Source organism: Arachis ipaensis, chromosome B8 (assembly GCF_059453495.1).
Source record: "Arachis ipaensis isolate K30076 ecotype BB chromosome B8, ASM5945349v1, whole genome shotgun sequence".
Lineage (NCBI taxonomy): Eukaryota > Viridiplantae > Streptophyta > Magnoliopsida > Fabales > Fabaceae > Arachis > Arachis ipaensis.
This window is the reverse complement of record NC_142443.1, coordinates 141,793,071-141,815,745: the sequence shown is the minus strand read 5'-3', so window position 1 is coordinate 141,815,745 and position 22,675 is coordinate 141,793,071. Positions and strand designations below refer to the sequence as shown.

General features: G+C 32.6%; 3 protein-coding genes across 3 annotated transcripts; all 3 read left to right on the top strand.

The window, feature by feature from the left end:
* The first annotated feature begins 1,501 nt into the window (after window positions 1–1,501).
* LOC107612336 (Sec14p-like phosphatidylinositol transfer family protein) lies at window positions 1,502–5,958 on the top strand. The gene is made up of 7 exons (XM_088496065.1): window positions 1,502–1,905; window positions 3,336–3,801; window positions 3,964–4,116; window positions 4,395–4,541; window positions 5,035–5,187; window positions 5,338–5,460; window positions 5,655–5,958. Exons 2-7 carry the CDS (start codon window positions 3,643–3,645, stop codon window positions 5,730–5,732), a joined length of 813 nt encoding a protein of 270 aa, XP_088352191.1. The 5' UTR covers window positions 1,502–1,905; window positions 3,336–3,642; the 3' UTR covers window positions 5,733–5,958.
* A 2,504-nt stretch (window positions 5,959–8,462) lies between these two features.
* On the top strand, window positions 8,463–12,058 carry LOC107612337 (zinc finger protein ZOP1). Its single transcript, XM_088497613.1, has 5 exons — window positions 8,463–9,257; window positions 9,711–9,911; window positions 10,570–10,645; window positions 11,302–11,397; window positions 11,561–12,058. Exons 1-5 carry the CDS (start codon window positions 9,249–9,251, stop codon window positions 11,926–11,928), a joined length of 750 nt encoding a protein of 249 aa, XP_088353739.1. The 5' UTR covers window positions 8,463–9,248; the 3' UTR covers window positions 11,929–12,058.
* A 4,522-nt stretch (window positions 12,059–16,580) lies between these two features.
* On the top strand, window positions 16,581–22,652 carry PDE312 (Nucleic acid-binding, OB-fold-like protein). The gene is made up of 12 exons (XM_088496486.1): window positions 16,581–17,424; window positions 18,148–18,207; window positions 18,304–18,333; window positions 18,973–19,046; window positions 19,794–19,875; window positions 20,306–20,379; window positions 20,479–20,542; window positions 20,905–20,997; window positions 21,286–21,462; window positions 21,544–21,594; window positions 21,830–21,981; window positions 22,077–22,652. The coding sequence occupies exons 1-12, from the start codon at window positions 16,675–16,677 to the stop codon at window positions 22,528–22,530; spliced, it is 2,061 nt and encodes a 686-aa protein (XP_088352612.1). The 5' UTR covers window positions 16,581–16,674; the 3' UTR covers window positions 22,531–22,652.
* The last annotated feature ends 23 nt before the right edge of the window (window positions 22,653–22,675 follow it).

The window sequence follows — 22,675 nt, the reverse complement described above, 5'->3', positions numbered from 1 at the left end:
AAATAGCCAAAATTTTCTATTTAATAAGATAAGTAATGTTTATTTATTCTTTTCAGGGTTCTTATCTTTTTTATCTTAATATTTACCGTATAAAAAACTATTAAGTGCATATATTAAATAACATATTATAGTTATATATATTTATCAATTTACATTTTTATTAAATAAATACATATAATTTATATTATAATAATAAAAACATTTTTTGTTTATCATGTAATATTCATAAATTTATATACATAATTTCTATAATTAATAAATTTTTATAATTAATATTATTCAATTTTAAATTATATATTATTATATATTTTAAATTATTTTACATTTTACTAATAAATCATGATTTTAAATTATTTTAATATTTTTAAAGGTATTATATATTTAAATCACCGCATAATTTTTTAAATTACTGTCCTCGATAATTTAAAAATTTATTTTATGTTTTTCAAAGTGAAATAATTTATTTTTGACTTTTTAATCACACATTTTAAAATTTCTTTTTTTAGAGTTGCTATTTACTCTAAATTTATATACTTCTGGAGTTAGTTAGATCATTTTTTTGTGTGTATAAATTAATCTGTAAATAACTTTAGCATCAATTGTACTAACAACTACAATTCAATACTCATAATAAAAAATAGACATGAAAACAGGCCTGATCTTTTATGTTTTTTTAACGTTTAAACGGATTATTCTAATTTGAAGCTTGTTTAAAATCACCACTAAAGTATTATATAAGTCATAAATATCAATATATACCAATACATAAGTCATTATTCAAATATCAACAAATCTATTAAGCAATAATATTTTAATTGTATAAAGAGCAGAGATTTTAGTCCCACGTAGTAGTAGAGATGTTTAAATCTAAACCAATTTAAATCAAATCTAATTTAATTTAAATTAAAAATCAATCTAAATTGTACTAATTTAGATTTAATTGGATTATATTTTTGCAAATTACATAAATTAGATCGAATTTTAAATCTATTTTATAAAATCAATTTAATCTAATCCAAATCACATCATTTATTATTTTATTATTATACTTATAATATATTTTATTTATTACATATTTTTATATTATTTATGTATTATATTATTTATTAAATATTTTATATTTAAAATAAGATTTATTTATTTAATTTTATTTTTGTCGAGACTTATTATTTTATTATTGGTTATTTAAAATTTGATGTTGAGATTTGTTATATATATTTAATTTTTTTAATTTATAAAATTGTAAATCTAATTCAATTCAAACTATTTGAATAAAATATCAAAATATCATTATAATTTATCTATTAAATATTTTATATTTTATGTGTATGCGTGTTCTTGTGTCTTATCAAATTTTAAAATTTGCGTGTCAATATGTCCCGTGTCATGTCGTGTCGTGTCCAGTGTCCGTGTCCGTGTAAGTGCAGCATAGTTTACTCTATAATAGGTATTTTATTTTCAAAACTAATATTTAATATTGGAAGTATTGATTGGTCCAAGAAGAGTTAATCGGGACCCGGCCAGTGTACTCTAAACACACTGTTTTGATATTGAGAAACCACTCTCTCTCTCTCCCCTTCCAAGCTTTCAGTGCCATTCTTCCTTGAAAACCCTGGTCTTCTTTCAAAGTTCTTTCCCGTTCTTCCTTGAAAATCCTAGCCTCCATCGCTCCGCCGTTGGTCTCACCATCGCCGCCTGCTTCGTCGTGGTCGTTCGCCATTCCTCCTGGTTCGCCGTGCTCGAAGGCCCTCCCGTTCGCCCAACGCCAGCGTCTCCAGGTTCTGCTCCGCCGTCGTCCGTCCGTCGTCCGTCCGTCGTGTTCGCCGCCAGCTCCCCGTCGACCGTCGCCAGCTTCCCGTCGTCCGTCGCTCTCTTCAAATCTCTGGTCACTGCCCCTCGCCGAAGGTAATGCCTCGGATGCTCAGTCAGTTCTCGGTGCTTTTTCTTGGTTGATTGGCTTTGCTCACTGCTTGATGATAAATTTTAGCTCTGGTATAGGCTTACTAGCTTCTTGTTGCTTGTTCTGGGTTGATTAATGTTACCTAGATTATTTTTTTATTTGTATTTTTTTATATAGTGGGAGTACATAAGGAGTACATAGTATATAAGGAGTTATAACTCAACAAATATTTTTTTAAGGGATTTTTCATTCTGTTACCTAGATTATTTTTTTATTTGTATTTTTTTATATAGTGGGAGTACATAAGGAGTACATAGTATATAAGGAGTTATAACTCAACAAATATTTTTTTAAGGGATTTTTCATTCTTTTCAAAAAAAAAAAAATAAATAAATAAAAAAATAAAAAAATAAATAAATAATCTAGGTAACAATTAACTCAGTTAATGGCTTACTGATTGTCGATTGATGATAAATTGATACTGATAAATTGTTTTTTTTTTGCTGTTGTTAAATTTTGTTAAAGTTTTTTGGTGATAAATTTTGTGCTCATTGCCTCATTCAGTGCTTTTTTTTTTTTCTGTTGTTAATCATTGTGCTGAGCTTGTTAAAATTAGGTTGAAAACTTTGGCATGTTCTTGATATGTGTTGATTTTTTGTTATTTAAAGTACTGTTAGTTTCTGTGAACTAGTTATAAACCAAAAAACAAAACAAATGCCTCCTAAAGGAATACTTGTAATTTAATCACAAAATGTAACAATTTGTGTATTGGAATGAACTCGTATAATATTGTCTTACTGACATTTTAGTAATACTGTTTTAGCTCTCAGAAACCAAGTGATTATCATTTCCGTCTGTGTTAATACTGTTGAATACAGGGAAAAACTGAAATGATATGTGATTAACCACTATATGTCAACTTGAAAGTAATTGTGTGTAAAGTTTGAATGTTGTTAATTTCACTTTATGCTTAATACCAACAAGCCTCATGTTTTAACATAAAATTTAACTTTGTGATACTATGCAATTTGATTTATTGGTTAAGAAATCAACTTTTAGAACCTTTGGGATTTCATACTTTAAAACTGAACTTGATTAGCCAAATAAAGTGGCAACAAAAACGCAAAACATGAGTATATGTATCCTTGATAGTACATTTTGCCATAAGTTGGTGCTTAATACTCTTATTATATCACAAAGCTCTTAAACTTATAACTGGAGAAGTAAACACGTTATTTTTTGTCCGATCCAGAGTTCTCTTAGCTAAAGTAACAATAGGCTTTGTTTTAAACTTATAACCGGAGAAGTTATGACTTTGGTTGATGGCGTTTCATGTAGTGCTTTAAATTTGGATAACATTTTAAAGTTTATATTAGACTATAATATGTTCTAATGTGTTTATTTATATTTTATTTATTATTTTATCATAAAACAGTTATTCCAGTTGAATTACGGTTGAACCGGTTGGATCAAAAAACCAAAAATCAGTGACTTAAGCGGTTTGATGACCAGTCCGGTTTTCAAAACCTTGGTCAAACTCCAACAGCTGCAAGATAGGTTCAGGTCTTGAGGAGGTTGCAGCCAATAAGCCATTCAACTCCAAGGGCTCCATCCTCCATGTCTGGCAAGCTGGTCAGCCACACAATTCGACTCTCTTGCTATTAGCTTCATCCTAACTAACTTCCCAGCCAAAATCACCTTTTCCACAATAAACTATACCGCCTAGGAAAAAAAAATTCAGAATGTTGCTGCTACGAGTTTGCCCAGCCATGACTCTTCACCTTCCTTATTCCGTCGCTAGATCAAAGCTTCCTGTAACAACCAATCCTCATCGTTTCTCCAATCTCACTGTTCGCAGCTCTAACTTTCCACTCGATTTGGATCCTAATGAGTCTCGCAAGGTACTCTTCTTTTTCTTTTTGTTTCCTCCAATTTCCCATTCCTTTCTATCTTAGGGTTCTTGAAATTGACCACACCTTAGATAATATTAGAATTGATTAATTGAATGCTACTAATTTCATTAAAGGCACACTTATAGGTTGTGTCTGTTGAGAATTTTGTAGTTAGTTGTGGCAGTGAAGGAGAAGCTTGAGAAAGAACACTATAGCCTCCCTGTAGGAAAAAATGGAAGGGATGATGAAGACATGATACTATGGTTCCTTAAAGACCGCAAGTTCTCTGTTAACGAAGCTGTTAAGAAGTTGACTAAAGCCATTGTATCCTTTCCCTACTTATATACATCATCAATAAATTTTTGCAAACATGATAGGGATAGTGACATTTACTAATTGGAATATGGAAATGTGGAAATGTTGGTGAATTTTGAGTGCATTTTGTACTCAACTGTTATGGATCATTTGCTAAACTAAGCAAGCAAGCATAATTTGATTTTCATTCCAAGTTTTCTACCTTCCCATGTACCAACTACAAAACCAAGTGAACAGCCCTTGCTTGAAAATTTTACATGATTTGTGCTTTCCTTATGCTCTATAAGAAATGGCGTAAAGACTTTAATGTGGCGGAGCTTACCGAAGAGGCAGTTAAAGATGTTGCTCAAACTGGAAAGGCATATGTACATGACTTTCTAGATATCTATGGTAGACCTGTACTTATGGTGGTTGCTTCAAAACATTTTCCTGAAGTAAGTCTGGAAGTTGCAGTAATAGAAATCTTTTATTTTGATTTATGTTTGCCTGTGTTGCTTCTAATTATATATACAATAAGAGGAAAATAAGCATGGCTACTCGGATGCAAGTGCAAATTGCTTTGCTCTACTGAATAGCTAGGTTCTTCAATTTTTGTAAGCTTATTTTGTATGATTTTCATTTGCCCTTGGTTCTTTGATTTGTTAAGAACTTGCCTACATGTTTAGCTCATAGTTGTGTTCCCTCTGTTCTACCTTGTCCGTCCATTGCTTCCAAGTGCCGCAATGTTCTGCATAATAACTCTTAAATTTGAGTACAAGATTGCCTAAATTGCCATGAATTTATGGTCGCAATTATGTCCAATTTAATTTCAATTTGCACAAGCAAGACCCATGAATGTCTACTATGTTGGATTTACCATAGTACATTCTTTTATTGCATTGCATTTATTTGTTAGTGGATGTACCTTACCTCTGATTATATCATTAGGCACAGGACCCCAAAGATGATGAAAGATTGTGTGTTTTCTTGGTTGAGAAGGCATTGAGTAAGCTTCCAACCGGGAAGGAGCAGATGGTTGCAATAGTTGATCTCAGAGGTTTTGGAACAGAAAATGCTGATCTTAAATATTTGACATTCTTGGTATATTTATTTTTTCTTACTAGTTTTTGATTGATAAATACGTATTACCATTGTGTAATTTGTGTTTTATGAATGCAAGTGCCTCACTTGTAAGAAATTGTACTAAAGGAGCATTCCAAAAACCTAATGCATTTCCTTCACTTTCTGCAGTTTGATGTATTCTATTATTACTATCCCAAGAGATTGGGTGAAGTACTATTCGTGGATGCTCCTTTTGTGTTTAAGCCAATTTGGCAGATAGCCAAACCCTTATTAAAGTCCTATGCTTCTCTGGTGAGCATTAGCCATGTTATGTTAACTTTCTATTTATGATTATAAGAAAGAGGAGATCTGTTATAATTTTACTTAATTATATTGTATGTAAGATGATGACTCTCTTTTACTATTTTCCGCAGTGTTTGGTGTTAGATATCAAGTCTAAATGCTTCCCTATCTTTATTTTCTTTTGGTTAAATCCACTTTCGCAGGTAAGATTTTGCTCTGCAGAAGAGGTCAGGAAGGAATATTTTACTGATAAAAATTTGCCACCCAACTTCAGAGATTAAAAGCCTTTTCCACAAAAGTTACTCCTGCATAGCATTGTCTTGGTTTTCAGTGACCGATATGTGGTTGTGATACCAATACACTTTATTTCAGAGAAAGATTGATTTAATTTTACTCTTACCGTCAAATTTGTACCAGTCAACATTTAATTAATTTCTTTTTTTTTTTAATTTTAACCTTCTCTCATCCAACTCTAACCAATTTCAATTCCTCTAACACTTCACTTCACCACTACCACCACCATTAGTTCGGTAAAATTTTAAATTTTTGAAAATTAAATAATAAATTATTTATGATTTATTATATTTATTTAAGATTATATTTTCATATATATATATATATATATATATGAGTAAATAATTATTTTTAACCATAAAAGATTCAGACGCTAATAGAAATTAAAGTTATACCAAAGGATTCAACAACAATTGATGCACCAAGTTTTGCTCTAGCGTTCAATAACGCTCTTTCAATCATTGGCAAGTCTAATGCTGTTTGCTTCACATTCTTGGCATTTATGTTCACCATTCGATCTCACTGTTATTTTTTTTTGCCTTTTGTTTGTATTTAATAATTATTCAGAATAACTTATAACATTAAAGGTAATAAATATGTAATTATATATATTACACCTATGAAATTATATTTATTAAGTTACATAAAATATTTTTAAATTATTCTTTCATAGCATTATTTAATGTGAGTCGAGTCACAAACCACTTAGGGTGTGTTTGGATTTGCGTTGGAGAAGAGAGAAGCTCGTTTGAGTTTCTTGAAAGCTTCATCTTTATGTTTGGCAATATTTTTATGCTGTAAACGCAGAAGTGATTTCTGCCTTCAACCTAGGTTTACCAAAAGCTAAAAATTCTAGCTTTTCCGTTCACCTTTTCACGTTGGATTAAACTTTAGGTTCTATATACCAATTATGTCCTTCATTATTCATATATTTATTTTTTTTATAGTACTTTTTTCTCGTACTTTCTTATGTATATTATTATTTTTTATAAAATTTCTGTTTTTTTATATGAATTTTTTTGACTGTTATTGTTATTTCTTTTTTGTATGGAATATTTTTTTTACTTTGTATTATAATTCTATTAATCCTATTAGAGTACTAAAAAATATTGAGAGTACTAAAAAAAATATTAAAATTTATTTAAATATTTAAAATAAAATTATAAGATAACATAAAATAATTATTTAAATTCATGTCTTTTTTGTAATTATTTATCTAAAAGTGATTTTGAATAATGTAATCCAAACAATATTTAGTTTACTATAATCCATTTTGAATAAGAATTACCAAACATAAAGCACGTTAATACTAACTCACTTTTGATCAAAATCAATTCTACAAAATCAATTTTATACAAACCTCAGTTTGCAAACCGTAATCCAAACACACACTTAATTGTCGAAAAATAGACACATATCCAACATTGGTTATTTTATCACGAAAAATAGACACAAATTCATGTTAGTTGTCGAATTCTTAGGTAATTTATGAAAGATAAACACGAAATAATTTTATTAAAAATTGTATAAATAGATGAAATTATTTTAAACAAATGAGTATATTAAAATTGTCATAATAAAATTAAAAGAGTATATTAATCTTCTAAAATTGTAATATGGTAAAACTGTAAAACAGTAAGACTAGATATTTTAAACAAATTAAATTAGGTGGTCGTTTATAGCATGTATGGTTCGTGTTCAAAATCATCAATTTAACATTTCCTCACGCACAAGTATAGTCCACAGATTGAACCAGCTAAAACAACATGAGTTTCAAAAATATATATATAAAGATATAAGCATAGACACACCAAAATCAGAGTAAAAACTTTGTAGGAGAAAAGATGGCAAATAGAGAAAATGAGAGGTCATCAACCGAGAAGAGAGAACTAATAGTTGCTAGGAAAGGAGGGAAGAAGAGAGATGAAGGGAATGTGGTCATATGGGATCTGGGGAAAAAGATGTCGGCCGAATATGCGCCATTTTAGTCAAAATTTCTTTTTGGTGTCTTTCAAAGTTTTCAGACACATTTTTGCATAGCATATATATTTATCAAAATGATTTGTTTCCACACAAATGTCATTCATGTATACATGTTAGTTATGAGTAAATATATTATTAATTTAGATTTCTACCAATACGGTTTTCTATCACTATATTCTTATTAATTATTAAACAAAGAGATAAGAATTTTAATTTATTAATATTAATTTAGATTTATATATATTATATTTAATAATAATAAATATATTAATTGATAATATATTATTCATAAAAAAATGTTATATTCAAAAAAAAATTTCAAGAGTTGAAAAAATTTATTATTTTTTGTCGGTATTAGTTATTAGTCCATTTTTAGTCTAACAATTTAATAATATATTTTTAATCTAATATTTTTAAATGAGTAAACTACCTTTTTAGTATGAATGAATATATTTGTTTGAAACATAAAAGGAAAATTTAGAGATTAATTTTTTTACAAACTTTTTTTTATGTATATTTTAAATATTTATTCAAATGTCCTTAAAAAATTCGAAACAAATAAATTATTTATTAAATATAATTTTTTTGTTATTTATTAAAAATATAATATTTATTAATTATTTTTGTTATATTTTTAATTATTAAAAATTATTTTATCAATAATATATTTTAAAAAAAATTTTATCCACAGTTAAATTTACTTAATACTAAATTAGCAGTTAATCCACACAAAAGCATATCCCCATTACACCAAATCATGTCCTCTTATTCATAGGAGCCAATTATCTTATCTGATAACAAGAGGCTCCAAGCTTCTCGCAGTGGTCACCTCAGCCTCTCCTTTTTCACACCACCAAATCCAACATCCAAAACAAAAAGGAGAGAAAAAGAAAAAGAAAAGAAAAACCTTCTTCTCAGATCCCTCGCACTTTTTCTTCATCTTCCCAGTCAAACAACAATGGCGCCACTGCCGCCACAAGCTATGCCCTCGCCCTTGCCGACATCGCCAAATCCAACGACACCCTCAATGCCACCACCACCGACATAGAGGAAATCGACAAGATCATCTCCTATCTACAGGTGTTCCACTTCTTTGCCAACCCAACAGTGGATGGCGAACGGAAGAAGGAGGTGTCTTAACATTATTTTTGGGCTTAGAAAATTTTCTCTTCCTGATTTTAGTTAGGGTCTGGAACTCTATTACGATTCTAATTTTGGGCCTAGATAAGCCCATATAATATTAAAATGCCCAGTGCCGAGATGGTACTCTTTAGCACAGAGGCCCATTAAAAAACTTGCGGGTTGCGTTGCAGTGGTTCGTTTCCGTCGTTGCGGTGTCTCTGATCTGACGTCTCTGACCGAGTTTTCGAACTCATCTTCTTCGTTGTCCAGGTTTTGAAAGTTGAAGACATTTAGGGACGCCTAGTTTCAAAGTTCCAACCACTCCCAGCTTTTCAGAGCTTAACCTACATCTCCGAAATCTCTTCATAGCCTCCTATTCGGAACCCTAATTTGCTGCCATGACGGAAGTAAGCGCCTAATTTTTATTAATTTAATTTCCCTAATTATATTCCATGCTCTAACTTCCTCTGTTTTTTCTTTTAAATTTACGTTCTATGTTCCCGCACTCAAAATTACTTTTCCGCCGTAATTCTCATTTGTGTACTAGATGTGGCAGCTTTGGTGCCTAAAAGCCAAATTAATGTAATATTATTTTGGTTTTGTAAATTATAATAATTCACAGAAGTGTAGTTTGATGAAACTGTAAACTGTGTGCATTTATTATTTCCACCGAAGGTAGTTCTATTGTTTGCATTATATGATCCTGCTTCCTTCATTAGGTAAGGATGCAAATATTAACTTGGATTATGGAGATGTGGTGGTTTGTTCACTTTTATGATGTGTATAAGTTAGACTTGTGAGTTGTAATAGATTTTGATTGGAGGCACTTTGTTATTGATTACCTTTTTTTTTGTTTTCAGTACTGGGTGAGCCAAGGGAACAAATGGTGTGACTTTTGTAAAATTTATATATCGAACAATCCTTCGAGCATTAGAAATCATGAGCTTGGTCAACGCCACAAAGACAATGTCGCCAAGAGGCTAGCTGTTATGCGAAAGGAGAATGCTGCTAAGGAGAAAGAGCAGAAGGAAACAGCTCGCGCCCTTGAGCAAATTGAAGCCGTAAGATCTTTTTACACTTCTCTTATTGGTTAAAATGATGCTTACCTGGCTCTTTCTTCCACTGTTTCGAAAACCCTTTGAGTATATACTAGCTTCTGATATAGAAGCGTATGATTTATTTCTATGTATATGCCTTTTGTCTAGTTTCACTGGAAAGCTTGCTTGTGAATTTTAGTAATCATTGCATTTGAGAGAGATGAGATAGCACTTGTTGTAAAAAAGTTAGAAAAGAAAGATGATAAAATCACCTTAGTTGGTTCTTTAGTAATAAGAGTATATCAGATTGAGGGCTGTCCGATAGATAGATATCAGATGGGGTTAGAAAATTATATACAAAACCATTTTCATAACTTAGTTTTAATAGCTTGAGTACGACCATTGATTTATGATAATAAAAAGTATCTTATGTGATCCACATGGCTAATGCATAACTCACAATTCCACATATATACTATTGCTTATAGTCCAAATATAAGACCTGATTTCAGAACAGCCTTCAAATTCCAAAGGGACTATACAATTTTAGCAACTACTGATTAGGAACTCAAAAATAGTTTGTCCAGGAGTTGGAAATATCTGGACAAGTGCTAATGTTTTATATACATTTACACTCAGATCAGATGTACAACGTTTGTTATATCTGTGTTCTCTTTTGCAGAAAGCACATCGCAGCTATCAAAAGGATAAAGCAAAGTTTGAGGAAACAAGAGAATTTCATGAATTGGATGACCAAGGTTGTAAGTATGAGTTTTTGTTTATTTATTTTCTTGATACAGGTCTATTAATAATTAATTGGCATAGTTTGATAGCATTCTGTAGGTATCCATAAATAAAAGATAAGGAAATAAAAACTGTCTATTTAACATTTGCAATTTCTTGTATAATCAATCAACTATCTGTGGTAGATTGAGGAGACATAGTCCTCTATAGATAATAAATAAAAGACCAAGTTAACTATCCTTCAAGAATTAAGAGTAGTGTGTTGTGTTTCAGGAAACTTACTAGATAATGTCGAAAATTAGATATGTTTTCATGTCACACCAAGATCAATGAGTGTTGTGTTTCAGGAAACTTACTAGATAATGTCGAAAATTAGATATGTTTTCATGTCACACCAAGATCAATGAAATGGAAAAATTAGTCAAATAACTATTAACCTTTTTCCCCTTAGAGAAATTTGGAAGTGCTTTGCCTTTTCTCATACTGTGTTTCGTTTTTTTTTGTTTTGAGTTGAGATTTAAACAAAAATACATTTTTGCTGCTGTTAAGCATGGATAAAATATCCACTTAGCTTTATATACTCAACTCATGTAACTATGCATTGCGAGTTTCAAGCATATTTTGTCATGCAATTTTATTTTATGCCTGAAGTTGACTGCATAATTTGCAGAATGGCAGTTCGATGACAGTTCAGGTTACTACTACCATAAAACAAATGGATTTTGCTATGATCCAAAATCAGGGTTTTACTATTCTGAAGCTATAGGTTTGGGCTTTATTCTTCTCCTTTTCTCATTTTACTATATGAAGTAATATTATATTGATTATTTGATTTCATCTATGATTAAGTGACATTACACATGATTTCTATAAGTCAATATCATAGATTAGTTATGGATGGGACCTTTACTCAAAGAAATTTTTAACAGGGAAGTGGGTGACTCAAGAAGAAGCATATGCCTCACCTCAGTTTTCATCAAATGCTGGGATCAGTAGACCAAATTCAAAGTCTTTGTCAACTTCACAATCAAAATCAGTTGAAAAGAAAACAGAAAATAAATCTCAAAATGGACCTTCACCAGGGCCAGTTGTTAGTTCTTCTTTGAATCCCAAAAGAAATGTGAAAGGTGCTCCTTCGTCTCTTACTGTTGGCAAGAGAAAGAGACCTGAAGAGAAGTCCAAAGCCAAGGTTATCTCTGAAGAAGAGAAAGCAGCTCTTAAGGCAAGAGAAGCTGCAAGGAAAAGAGTAGAAGAGAGGGAGAAATCCTTGCTTGGTTTATACAATAAACCTTACTAAGTTTGGGAAATTACGTTAACACCCTTCCTCCTCACCCTAAATTTTGTGGGTTATGTAATTCTCCATGTGATTGTACCTTGTAAAATTAAAATGTTCCATTTCTTTTATACTTATATATATTTTTTGGCCATTTTGCATGCATATTAACCTCGCGTATCATTTTCGACAATGATTACATATCACATCACTAATGTGGTTTTCACATGCATTTGCGCATACTACACTATATGACATGACAACATAACAAGATTTGCTTCCGCTCATATAACTTAAAATTAGCATGAAAATAGATCCCCGTACCGTCTGAAATTATTTAGTTTAGCATGAAAATAATCGGCGACGGTTTTGACTCGCAAGTTCCGGTATCAGAGACTTTTTGTATATTGGCGCCGTATGTGGGGTGATAGGAGTCGATTGTCGGTCTAGAATTTATCAATAAAGATTGCGTTGCAAGTATAGTTCTAAACCGACAACTAGCTCTTAATCAAAGTTTAATTTGGTTGTTACAAGTTCAACTCAATAAAAATAACCGAAAGTATTACTCAGTCATCCCCACAAGAATGGATAATCGTGTGTATTAAAGTTGGCTAGAATTCCAGAGTTAAAAGACATAAGCAAACATTTAAACTAACAAACTTGACATGCAAGAAACTTAAATTAAAGTTGGCTAGAATTTCAGAGTTAAAAGACATAAACAAACATTTAAACTAACAAACTTGACATGCAAGAAACTTAAATGACAAGAAATTAAATTCAAGCAATTCAAGCAATACCTAAGTGGATGGCAATCTAACAAATCAATGTATGAATCTAATTCTACTCTAAAGCTAACTAAACTAACTATAACTAAGACTAGAATTAAGTGAATGAGATTTTTGGGTTTTCAAGTACAAATGGCAAAAGAACTCTTGGCTATCAACTTGGCTAATAAGGACTCCCAAATCATCAATTCGATTAGACCCAATGACTCAAGGTCACTCAATTACTTTAACCTAGGCTAAGAGTATGAAAAACTACTCCATAATTAAAGAAGATATTTCATCAAATACTTGATATGCAATAGTCAAAAATATAACTAAATTGCAAAATTAAATAGAAATTAAAACTACCTACTAACAATTATCAATAATAACAACTAAAATAAAACTAGTGAAACATAAAAACATCAATGTGTTGACGAAATATTAAAATTAACAAGGTTCACAAATTGAAACAAAGAGATAAACTAAGATGAAACTACTAGTAAAATATTTAAGCAAAATTATAATGAAGAAACTACAATTAAAGCAATAAACACTGAAATTAACAAGATCCAATATAAAAATTAAGGTAAAAGATGATTAAAGAATCATAAAATCTAAAAAGAAGTGAGAATTTTTCTCTCTCTAGAAAAGCAAAGAACAAAAACTAAGTCCAAAACTAAACTAATTCTCAATGATGCAATGAATATGAACCAGATTAACCAAACATCTTTTGAGTTTTCTTTTTATCTAATTATTTTTTAATTTGGGAACTCATGAATTTTCTTTCTGTAACTTGGTTAACCGTTTTATTTATTTATTTGTTTATTTTTTAAGTGTGCTGGAGATGAAAATGGATATATCATATTGGATAGGTCATGCAAAATTGGTAAGTTTCATCCATGAAAATTGTTAGAAATATACTTTTATTCCTCAGTCTATATACTTTGTGTCGTGACAAAAGAACCTTCAATCTCATGAAGAATTATTTATTAGTAAAGTCTGTTAATGGCAACAATTGGAAGCCTGATTAGGGTGAAAATAAATAACTTGTCAATGTAAGCAAATTAAAAAGCCAAGCTTGGTAGGTAGGTGGAAGATGCATTTAACAAGTTGCCCTACTGCTACTTCAAGTCCACTCCTCACTTTCAATATATTCATATATATGGAGGTATTATATGATGGTCATGGTGTTATTGTTGTATGATTCTTCTTGTTTCGTTGCTTATCAACTTGAGCATCGCTTCGGGGAACAACCACTCGCAAAGGGTGACTGAATGTTTATCACCCTCGCCCATCTGCAGATGATTTCAGGTAATGTTCTTACTCTGTTCCTCAGTATTGCAAAGAAGAGGAATGCTAGGGGCCAGCAACTTTTGTGATTTGTAGCCATCAATGATGGTTTTAATGGTGTGAGATTGGTGTGAGATTTCATCTAATGGCTCATTTTTCTTTGCTGGTTACATGCTGGCCAGAATTTAACAAAGGTGCTGGCCCTCTAGACTTTTCCTTGCAGAGAATTCAACACAAGATGGGATGCTTTAACAAGCAATCACCTGCATTAACCGAAAAAGTATCAAATACTCTATTTATTCGGCTTTTTTTAGTCAGTGTATCTGAATAATTCTTTTTTTTTAATTATTATTGTTATTTTGTTAATAAAGGTTAGTATGTTATTCATTAATCTCTCTATGATTAACTACTTCAAAGTGGAACCCTGCTGAATGCTGATCTTATCCATTTGAATGTTTGTGCCAGTACAAATTTGTGATACAAAGACAGGAAAGGCTTCTTTGAAGTTCCAATTGATAATACTGAGTGTTACCTTAGAAACTTTGATCTAGCATTGCTGTTTACAAAAACACTGATTATTATCTTGATTCAGAATATGTATATGATTTTTATTTTATGAAATTGCTAACCGTTGATCATTGCAGTTTCCAATTTCATATCATTTGTGAATCCTAAGGCACCTCTATATCTGCGCCTTGCTCAAGGGAAATCTTGGGATGAAGTAAGTTTAGTTCTTATGACTTAATATTAGTTGAGCATAGTGAGTGATACATGCCATTTATATGAAAGGGAGTGATAGGTAAACAATGACCATCTTAAACAATATGAACAACCACTAATCAAATAAAAATACACTATACTTCCAAATTAATCATCTAAATTTTAATATTAAAATAACCATCTATACACCTGATGAAATGAACATCTGATATATCTATTGTTTACATTGTTTAATGTTTTCATTATCTACCTAATGAATCATCGTGATAAAATTCAGTACCATACTCTTTAGACACTTGATCTATTAAGTGGATATGACATAAATGAAGCTACACCATTTACTGCTGGAACATTGACATTTGGTCTCAACGCCATGTGGTATGCTTCATTCAATCTGCTAAATTAGCTTGTGTATTGCATAAATAATACTCTTGAATTTTATTGTTTATTTAACCTTACAAATTAAAGTGTATGCTTATTGATATCCATGTATGTAGATAGCAAAACTGAGTAACGGGAAGAGTTTGTTTCATAATTTCTTTCGTCAAATATAATTTTTTTTTTTTTTTTTTTTTTGGTCTCCCACGGTATCCCCCAACCCGGTAGGTCAAGGACTAATCCGTCGCGGGACTGAGCTCCATTTAAGGGTTTGCCGCTGGCCAATGGGTTGCTGCATGCACAAGGCGGGATTCGAACCCCCGACACTTGCTTAAGCGGACTAGTGAGCTAACCACTAGACCAACCCAACTTGGTTTTCGTCAAATATATTTTATTCAGGTACACATACCGATTGGGGCATCTTCTGTCTAATGGTTCAGAAATTTGGAGCAAGCAATATTCATTCAAGTCATCACCTTATCCTTTTAATAATAGAATAAAACCCAAAATAACTCCTGACAATTACTTCAAAAGACAACGAGATCTTTAAAAAAAAAAAAAAAAAACCCAACCCGACCCGTGACAATTGCTTAGAAAGAACAATGAGGCCTCTGTGCCAAAAAAAAATCAATGTTGTTTTTTTGATACAGGAGCTAATCAGTCCCAAAAAATTATATCAGAGAGCAGATTGGGTGTTTTTTTTCTTGGGACCTCGTTATCCTTTCGAGATAATTGTCACCGGATGGGGTATTCACTCTACTTCAGATTCAGGTGGTGAATCTGGAGTTTTGGCTCAGACCATGTTTTATGTCCTAGCTGAACCCTTGAATGCCTCATTATAATAACAAGGAGAAATCATTTTCACCTTTGGATACCTTTCTTCTATTATCACCTACCTCCTCATATCTCTCTCCTTATCTCTTCATTCTATCAATTCCCAAATTCCTTCTTACTTTTTCTTTTTATTCCTTGAGGTCATGGGCTGTAAAGCATTAGATAAATTTTGAAAAGAAAGGAAACGTAGTTTGTCCGTCAAAGAAGAAAATTCAAAATAAAAAAATATAAATTTTCTGGTGTTTTGTAAATTTTTCAAAAAAAAAATTGTGTTAAAGGAAGAAAAAAAAAGGAGATAAAAAATACTTGGAAATCATTTTAAATAAGTGTGTTCATGATTTTTTATTAAGTATCTAATTATGTAAAAAATACTAGAATTTTTATTATTTTAACACCATCATTTTAGGATAATATAATTTTTTTTAAAATAATACTAAAATTCTATTTAAAAAAAATATTCTGATAATGACATTTTCACATCAAAATTATATTACGACCTATTAGATAATTAATCAAATATATTTGGTCAGATATATTATCAATACCGTCTTTGTAGAAAGATATCATTATCGCCAATAAGTTATAACTCAAATGGTATAGTCTCTCCATACTCTCAATTAAGAGGTTGTGGGTTCGAGTCTCCTATAAAATTGTACAAATAATTTTCTTCTTCAATTTCTTCAAAATAAAACCAAAAATGGGAGAAATTGCATAAAAATTCAGTTGAGAACAAGTGAAAAGTGGATAGAGTGAGTAATACACTACACACTCTGCAGCAAAAATGCAAAGCCTTGAATCACCTTATCTCTTTTTCTTCACTTTCCCTAAACCCTTAAACGCTCCTTCCACCTCTTCATTCCACCCTCGATACCGTCCTCCGCCACCGCCTCTGCGCCTCCACCGCCACCACCCTCCCCTCAAATGCTTCGCCTCCGACGAGTTCCCCGTCGACGAAACCTTACCCGAAAACTTCGTCCACAGGAACAAAGAAACCGAAGACGAAGCTCGCCGCCGAAACTGGATCGACCGCGGTTGGGCGCCATGGGAGGAAATCCTCACTCCCGAAGCCAATTTCGCTCGGAAGAGCCTCAACGAAGGCGAAGAGGTGCCTCTGAAAACTCCCGAAGCCATTGAAGCGTTCAACATGCTGAGCCCTAGCTACAGGAAGAAGAAGATGGAGGAATTGGGGATGGACGAGGACGAATTCTCTGAGAAGCAGTTTGAGATCAAAGGGGAGATTCCGGAGCCTATTGAGACGCTTTGGGCGGGTCCTATGGTGGTGCGCTTGGTGCCGCCGAGGGATTGGCCGCCGCGGGGATGGGAGGTGGATAGGGAGGAGCTGGCGTTCATGAGGGAGGCGCATAAGATGCTGGCCAGGAGAGTGAGTTTGGAACAACTTGAAGGTGGTGTGATTGTGGATGAAGACTATGATACTGGTGGGCTTGCATTGGATAGGTACAAGGTGTTCTTGAAGCAGTATGAGGAATGGGTTGAAGCTAATAGGGATAGGTTGGAGGAGGAATCTTATCTGGTATTTTTGTTTTCCTACCAATTCAATCCAAATGTTACTTACTTTAAGTGTTCATGATATTGATATATAGGGTGTGCTTTGTTCTGCTTTGGAGAAAATGATTCTATAACCCAAATGTTTTATGTGATTGCAAAAACTGAAAATTGATTTTTCTATGCTACTATTTTCAGCTTCTGTAATGCAAAAAGAAAAAGTAAGAGAGAAATCCGAATACTGATTATTTTAAAAGATTTATTTAAGTATGTGAAAAGTGGTATTTCTTTCAATAAAGAAAGTCATTTTCTGCTAAAATAAGTTGAAGCTTATAATTCATGATAAAGATTGAGTCCATGGATCAAGTGATTAAACACTTATTCTGTTTAAATGAATTCTCTGGGTGAAGACCTTTACCTCATGGTGGATGTCTCGACCAAGATTAGTTGCAGCCTATTTGGTTTTGGCATTTAGAATTTTGGATACTAGTGCTTGGGATAAAAAATGAATCATAGATATATATATAAAAAAGTAGTATAATAATGTGCTTTTTGTGAGAAACAGCTAAAAAGGAAATTGACTCTCCTTTCACCCCCCCCCCCCCCAAAAAAAAAAAATCTAATTTTCTTTTTCCAGTATTGTTTACCCAAATGTTCCCTCTAAGTACTCTCGTTCATCCTGTGTATGACTTTGTTGTTGTTTGGGGTTATGTTGATTGCTGATAGGTGTGCTTTTGTGTCAATGTGACAGCATGACCAAGATTATCACCCTGGTAGGAGGAAAAGAGGGAAAGACTACAAGGAGGGCATGGTAGGATTGGATGAAGTAGCAAATTTTTTGTTTCTTTCAATTTAGGAACATTACAACATGGTGCTCACTGTTTGGATTTTTTAATGTTTTCTGCAGTATGAGCTTCCATTCTATTATCCTGGTCAAGTAAGCCCTCTAGCTCCTGTTTTTCATTTTGATTAATGCTGCAATTTTGTCTTCTAGACACTTCACCTGTTGTCAATATTCCAAGATTGCATATACTGCAAGTGTTTTTAGGTGTTAGGATGCTTGCATTACCAACCTGCTGATTATGATTTATGAGTTCAAGTGGCTTATAGGGTAAGGGCATATCATTGAAAACCAATTTTGGGGAAACTAATTTCATGGTAGAAGGCTCCTGATGATTTTCTGGTAGCTCGTTGTAGTGACCATTTCAAGTCTGATCATGAAACTTAGTTGCAATTCTCAGCCACTGACCAACTCTATGCTTTAGTGGTTTGCACTGATTTTCTTCCGTTTAATAATGATGACTGAATTTTCATGTTCACCTGTTACAATGTCCTAATTTGAACAGTTATATAGTATTAATAACTTAATAGATGATCCTCATGTAATTCATGGTTTGGTTGGCTCTGTTTTATCTCCATGCCTACATATGTTTTGAAACATTTTTTCCAACAAGAACCAAAACTTACCTGAATGTGTATAATTGAGATGCAGGCAATTTAAATGCCTAACAGTGCTTTTCACCTATACTATTTGTTATTATGATAATATTAATTACCTAGAATTTCTTCTATGCAGATTTGTGAAGGGATGGTGACAACTTTGCATCTCTATCAAGGGGCATTTGTTGACATTGGCGGCGTATATGAGGGGTAACTACCAATCTTCATATTGTTCTTTTTAGAATTCTTCAAGTCCTTTCTGTTCAGGATGTTAATTTGCTTAATTTTTTGGAATACACACTCAAGTGAACATGTTGCTTCCACTATCATGATGTTGCTAATTGATTAGCTATAAGTTTAGAAAGTAAAAGGTTATTTAATGCATACATGAACAAAATGTAGGGAATTAGTATACAAAAACAAGATGAGTTTTCTAAAATGGGAAAAGCAACTACATAAGCATCCATAGCACTTAGATGCTCTAATCTGTTGGCATCAACAACCATGAACGAGGTCAAGCCTTAAGAGACAGACATACTTCATACTTGGGACTATTTAAAGCATTTGAGTTGAGATATTGGATCCGTTCTCTTACAGTCTTACTAGAGAAAAAGGAATAGTAGTTTATTTAGAAGATAATAACCATAATCTCTCTCGTTTGGCATGGTTATTGAAAGGATGTCGACACTATTCTATTTTATTTTCAGACAGTCCTTCTGTGTAAAATTTCAAAATGTGATGTTTTCTCTCCAGAAGCCATAAATTATTGCATATTTTATTTACTGTCATAGTGTTGCCATATAACCAGCACACTCATCTTGTTATCATTAGTAACTTAAGGCTTTAAATCTTTTTTGCCTTCCAGTTTTACTATTTGAGCATGTTCCAATTATTTTTATTTATTTATTTTCGCAAGTGTTTTTTTCTGGAAGACTCATATAGCATGATGTGTTCTAGGTGGGTTCCCATAAAGAACAATGACTGGTATTGGATCCGCCATCACATAAAAGTGGGTATGCATGTCATGGTTGAAGTTTTGGTGAGTGTTTAAAATCCCAAGTTGATAACTTCCTATATTAGTTGTCACTTGGACTGTATATTATTTTGGCCACTTGGACTGTTCCAAAGATAAATCTCTTAGCTTATACTACCATTCATGAGATTTCACATTTTGTATTGATGGATTGATAGAAGCTTTTGGCCATGTTCTTATTTATTTATTTTATTTTGTAACTGAGATCAACCCTCTCACTTTAACCATGCACTTTACTGAACCCTTAACTATTCCTCTAGTTAGGATACATGGTCTATTTGTCTGATTCTATATTGTATGTTTCCTGAGCAATCTGAATAGTCATTATAGTTTTTTCACTATAGTATTAAGTTTCCCTCGTGTATAAATATCATCATAATTTTTTTGAATCAATTTTATTTAATAGTGTTTGTATTTTTTTTTTTTTTTTTGGCAGGCAAAGAGAGATCCCTACCGTTTCCGATTTCCGATCGAACTTCGGTTTGTCCATCCAAATATAGATCATCTGATGTATGATTATCTATTTGCAATATTGAGCTTTCTATAAGTATTTGATATTTATTTTGATTAGATTGAGGCATCATATTCAACTTGTGTTTTATATTTCAGCTTTAACAGATTCGAGTACCCACCAATATTTCAACGTAACGATACTAACCCAGATGAAATACGGGTTTGTGTCTTTCCCTCGTTATGCAAGTTGACTGCAATCTTGTTAAAGAAAAAGTATTTCACAAACACTGATCTCTAAGGATTCGTGACATTTATCTATATCTAAGAACTTTTAATTGAAAATGTTTTCACAAGGTTGATTGCAACGTGTAAGTTTCCACAATGATGTAATTTAATCATGGATTCTGCACATGATATTAGAATTGTAACTCAATTGAATTAGGCTAGATTGTTCAATTGACTTTGTTAAGTGTCTTAATTTCATGGTTATTTAAAAAGGTGGCAGTAATGATTTAATGTTTCAAAAGCATTGGTTGACCTTATCATAGTTGTTCTCTTGATTTTATATTTTGAAATTTGCAGCGAGACTGTGGAAGGCCTCCCATTCCTAGGAAAGATCCTGGAGACAAGCCGGAGGAAGAACCTTTGTTGTCAGATCACCCATATGTTGACAAGGTTTATTAGATGCACCTCTGTTTAAAATTTTATTCCATTTTGGAATCGGAGTATTTTGGCAAATCAATGTTGTCAAATCTATATAATTCCTAAAAGCTTACGCTAGTTATCTTAACAACATTCATGAAAATGTAAGTATGCGCCAGGCAGAATCATCCTTCAGGACATGGGATATGACTTTTGTTTTGTCTCCACCCTCATCATTCATCCACATTTCAAGTTCTCTCTGGTTGGTCCATCTTTACCTGACATCATCACTAACTAGTAACTACTACATTTCTTTTGCAGTTATGGCAGATTAATGCAGCTGAGCAAATGATTTTGACGGATATGGAGGTTAATCCAGATAAATATAAAGGCAAAAAGCTGTCAGAGTTGACTGATGAAGACGACTTTGATGAACAAAATTCTGTTCAGCATACAGAAGTCAAATATAAGAACACAATATTACCCAAGACTATTCTGGTTAGTGATATTTTTATGAGATTGCATGCATCTGGTTACTTATGTTTTTTTATTTACTTCTTGTTTGTGATACTTTGGCAGAAAGTAAGTGTCAAAGAGCTTGACTTAGAGGCTGCATTTGCTGAGCGTCAGGTAAGCTTCCAACCTCCCCAGCCTTTATTTAAAATAAGGTTTTTGTGTTACTGTTGGTACCACATATTATATGGCTGGTTTGAGAGTTCAACATTGTAAGGGTCACTTAAAATTTGTTGAGCATAATGAAACAAAAGTGCCAAAACATAAGTTCACTGAATATGCCTCATTTCCCCCCTCAAATTATCGTTCAAATTTCTATTTCCCATATGGCTTTGCACCTTTTCGGATGCAGCACCATAATAAACAATTTGCGGAAGCAAAAGCCAGAGGCGAGGAGTACGAAGTTTCCAAATTAAGGCGTCACATCGAGATGGATGAGTATGATGCCATGCATTGGCGCAGATCATTTGAGGAAAGAGAAGCCCTGCTTAGAGACGTCAGCTGGTAATGTTGTGTTGATGTTTTTTCAAATGGATTCCCTGTTATTACAGATCTTTTTATTCAAAATGTCTCTTCTCCCTTATTTTTCATCTTATCAGTCGCAAAGCGCTTGGTCTGCCATTGGAAGAACCAGGAAGGTATGTGGATGCCAGTCACTTTGGTAAAGACCAATTTGATCCTGAAAATCCTTTATATCGTTATGATTATTGGGGAGAACCCAAGAATTCAGAGAAGAGCAGGCTAGAACGCATAGCAGATCAACATAACAAATCAATTGTGGGGAAGGGCACTGTTTGGTATGAGATGTCATATGAAGACTGCATCAAGCAACAAGAAGTAAGAAAAGCTCAGGCCAAGAGAGAGAGGGAAGAAGAACGGAGGAATGCAGATAACAAGCAAGATCAGGGCTCAAATGAGGACGAAGATTCTGATTCTGATGACGACTTTGACTTTAGCCTGCTGAGAAATGTAGATGGCAACTTGTCTGAACAGATTCATGTTAATGGAACCGAGTCCTTCAAAATGTCAGACGAGGGTATGTTTGAGGAGTGAGGCTATAATCATAATGTATTGAGATAAAACAAAAATAGTGTACAGCTAGGCTGCTGAGAAATGTGCATAAATTTTTGGCGGTGTAGGAATTCTATGCAGTAATATCCACTGTCTTTCATGAATTATTTGTAATTGATTCATTGGG

Excerpts from the sequence above, each read along its gene's own strand:
- LOC107612336 (XM_088496065.1), top strand. The coding sequence starts at position 3,643 with ATGTTGCTGCTACGAGTTTGCCCAGCCATGACTCTTCACCTTCCTTAT. Across the intron at positions 3,802-3,963 it reads ATCCTAATGAGTCTCGCAAG|TTAGTTGTGGCAGTGAAGGA; the intron begins GTACTCTTCTTT and ends AGAATTTTGTAG. Across the intron at positions 5,461-5,654 it reads TAAAGTCCTATGCTTCTCTG|GTAAGATTTTGCTCTGCAGA; the intron begins GTGAGCATTAGC and ends CCACTTTCGCAG.
- LOC107612337 (XM_088497613.1), top strand. Across the intron at positions 10,646-11,301 it reads TCATGAATTGGATGACCAAG|AATGGCAGTTCGATGACAGT; the intron begins GTTGTAAGTATG and ends CATAATTTGCAG. Across the intron at positions 11,398-11,560 it reads TTACTATTCTGAAGCTATAG|GGAAGTGGGTGACTCAAGAA; the intron begins GTTTGGGCTTTA and ends AATTTTTAACAG.
- PDE312 (XM_088496486.1), top strand. The coding sequence starts at position 16,675 with ATGCAAAGCCTTGAATCACCTTATCTCTTTTTCTTCACTTTCCCTAAA. Across the intron at positions 19,047-19,793 it reads ATTGGCGGCGTATATGAGGG|GTGGGTTCCCATAAAGAACA; the intron begins GTAACTACCAAT and ends GATGTGTTCTAG. Across the intron at positions 19,876-20,305 it reads ATGTCATGGTTGAAGTTTTG|GCAAAGAGAGATCCCTACCG; the intron begins GTGAGTGTTTAA and ends TTTTTTTGGCAG.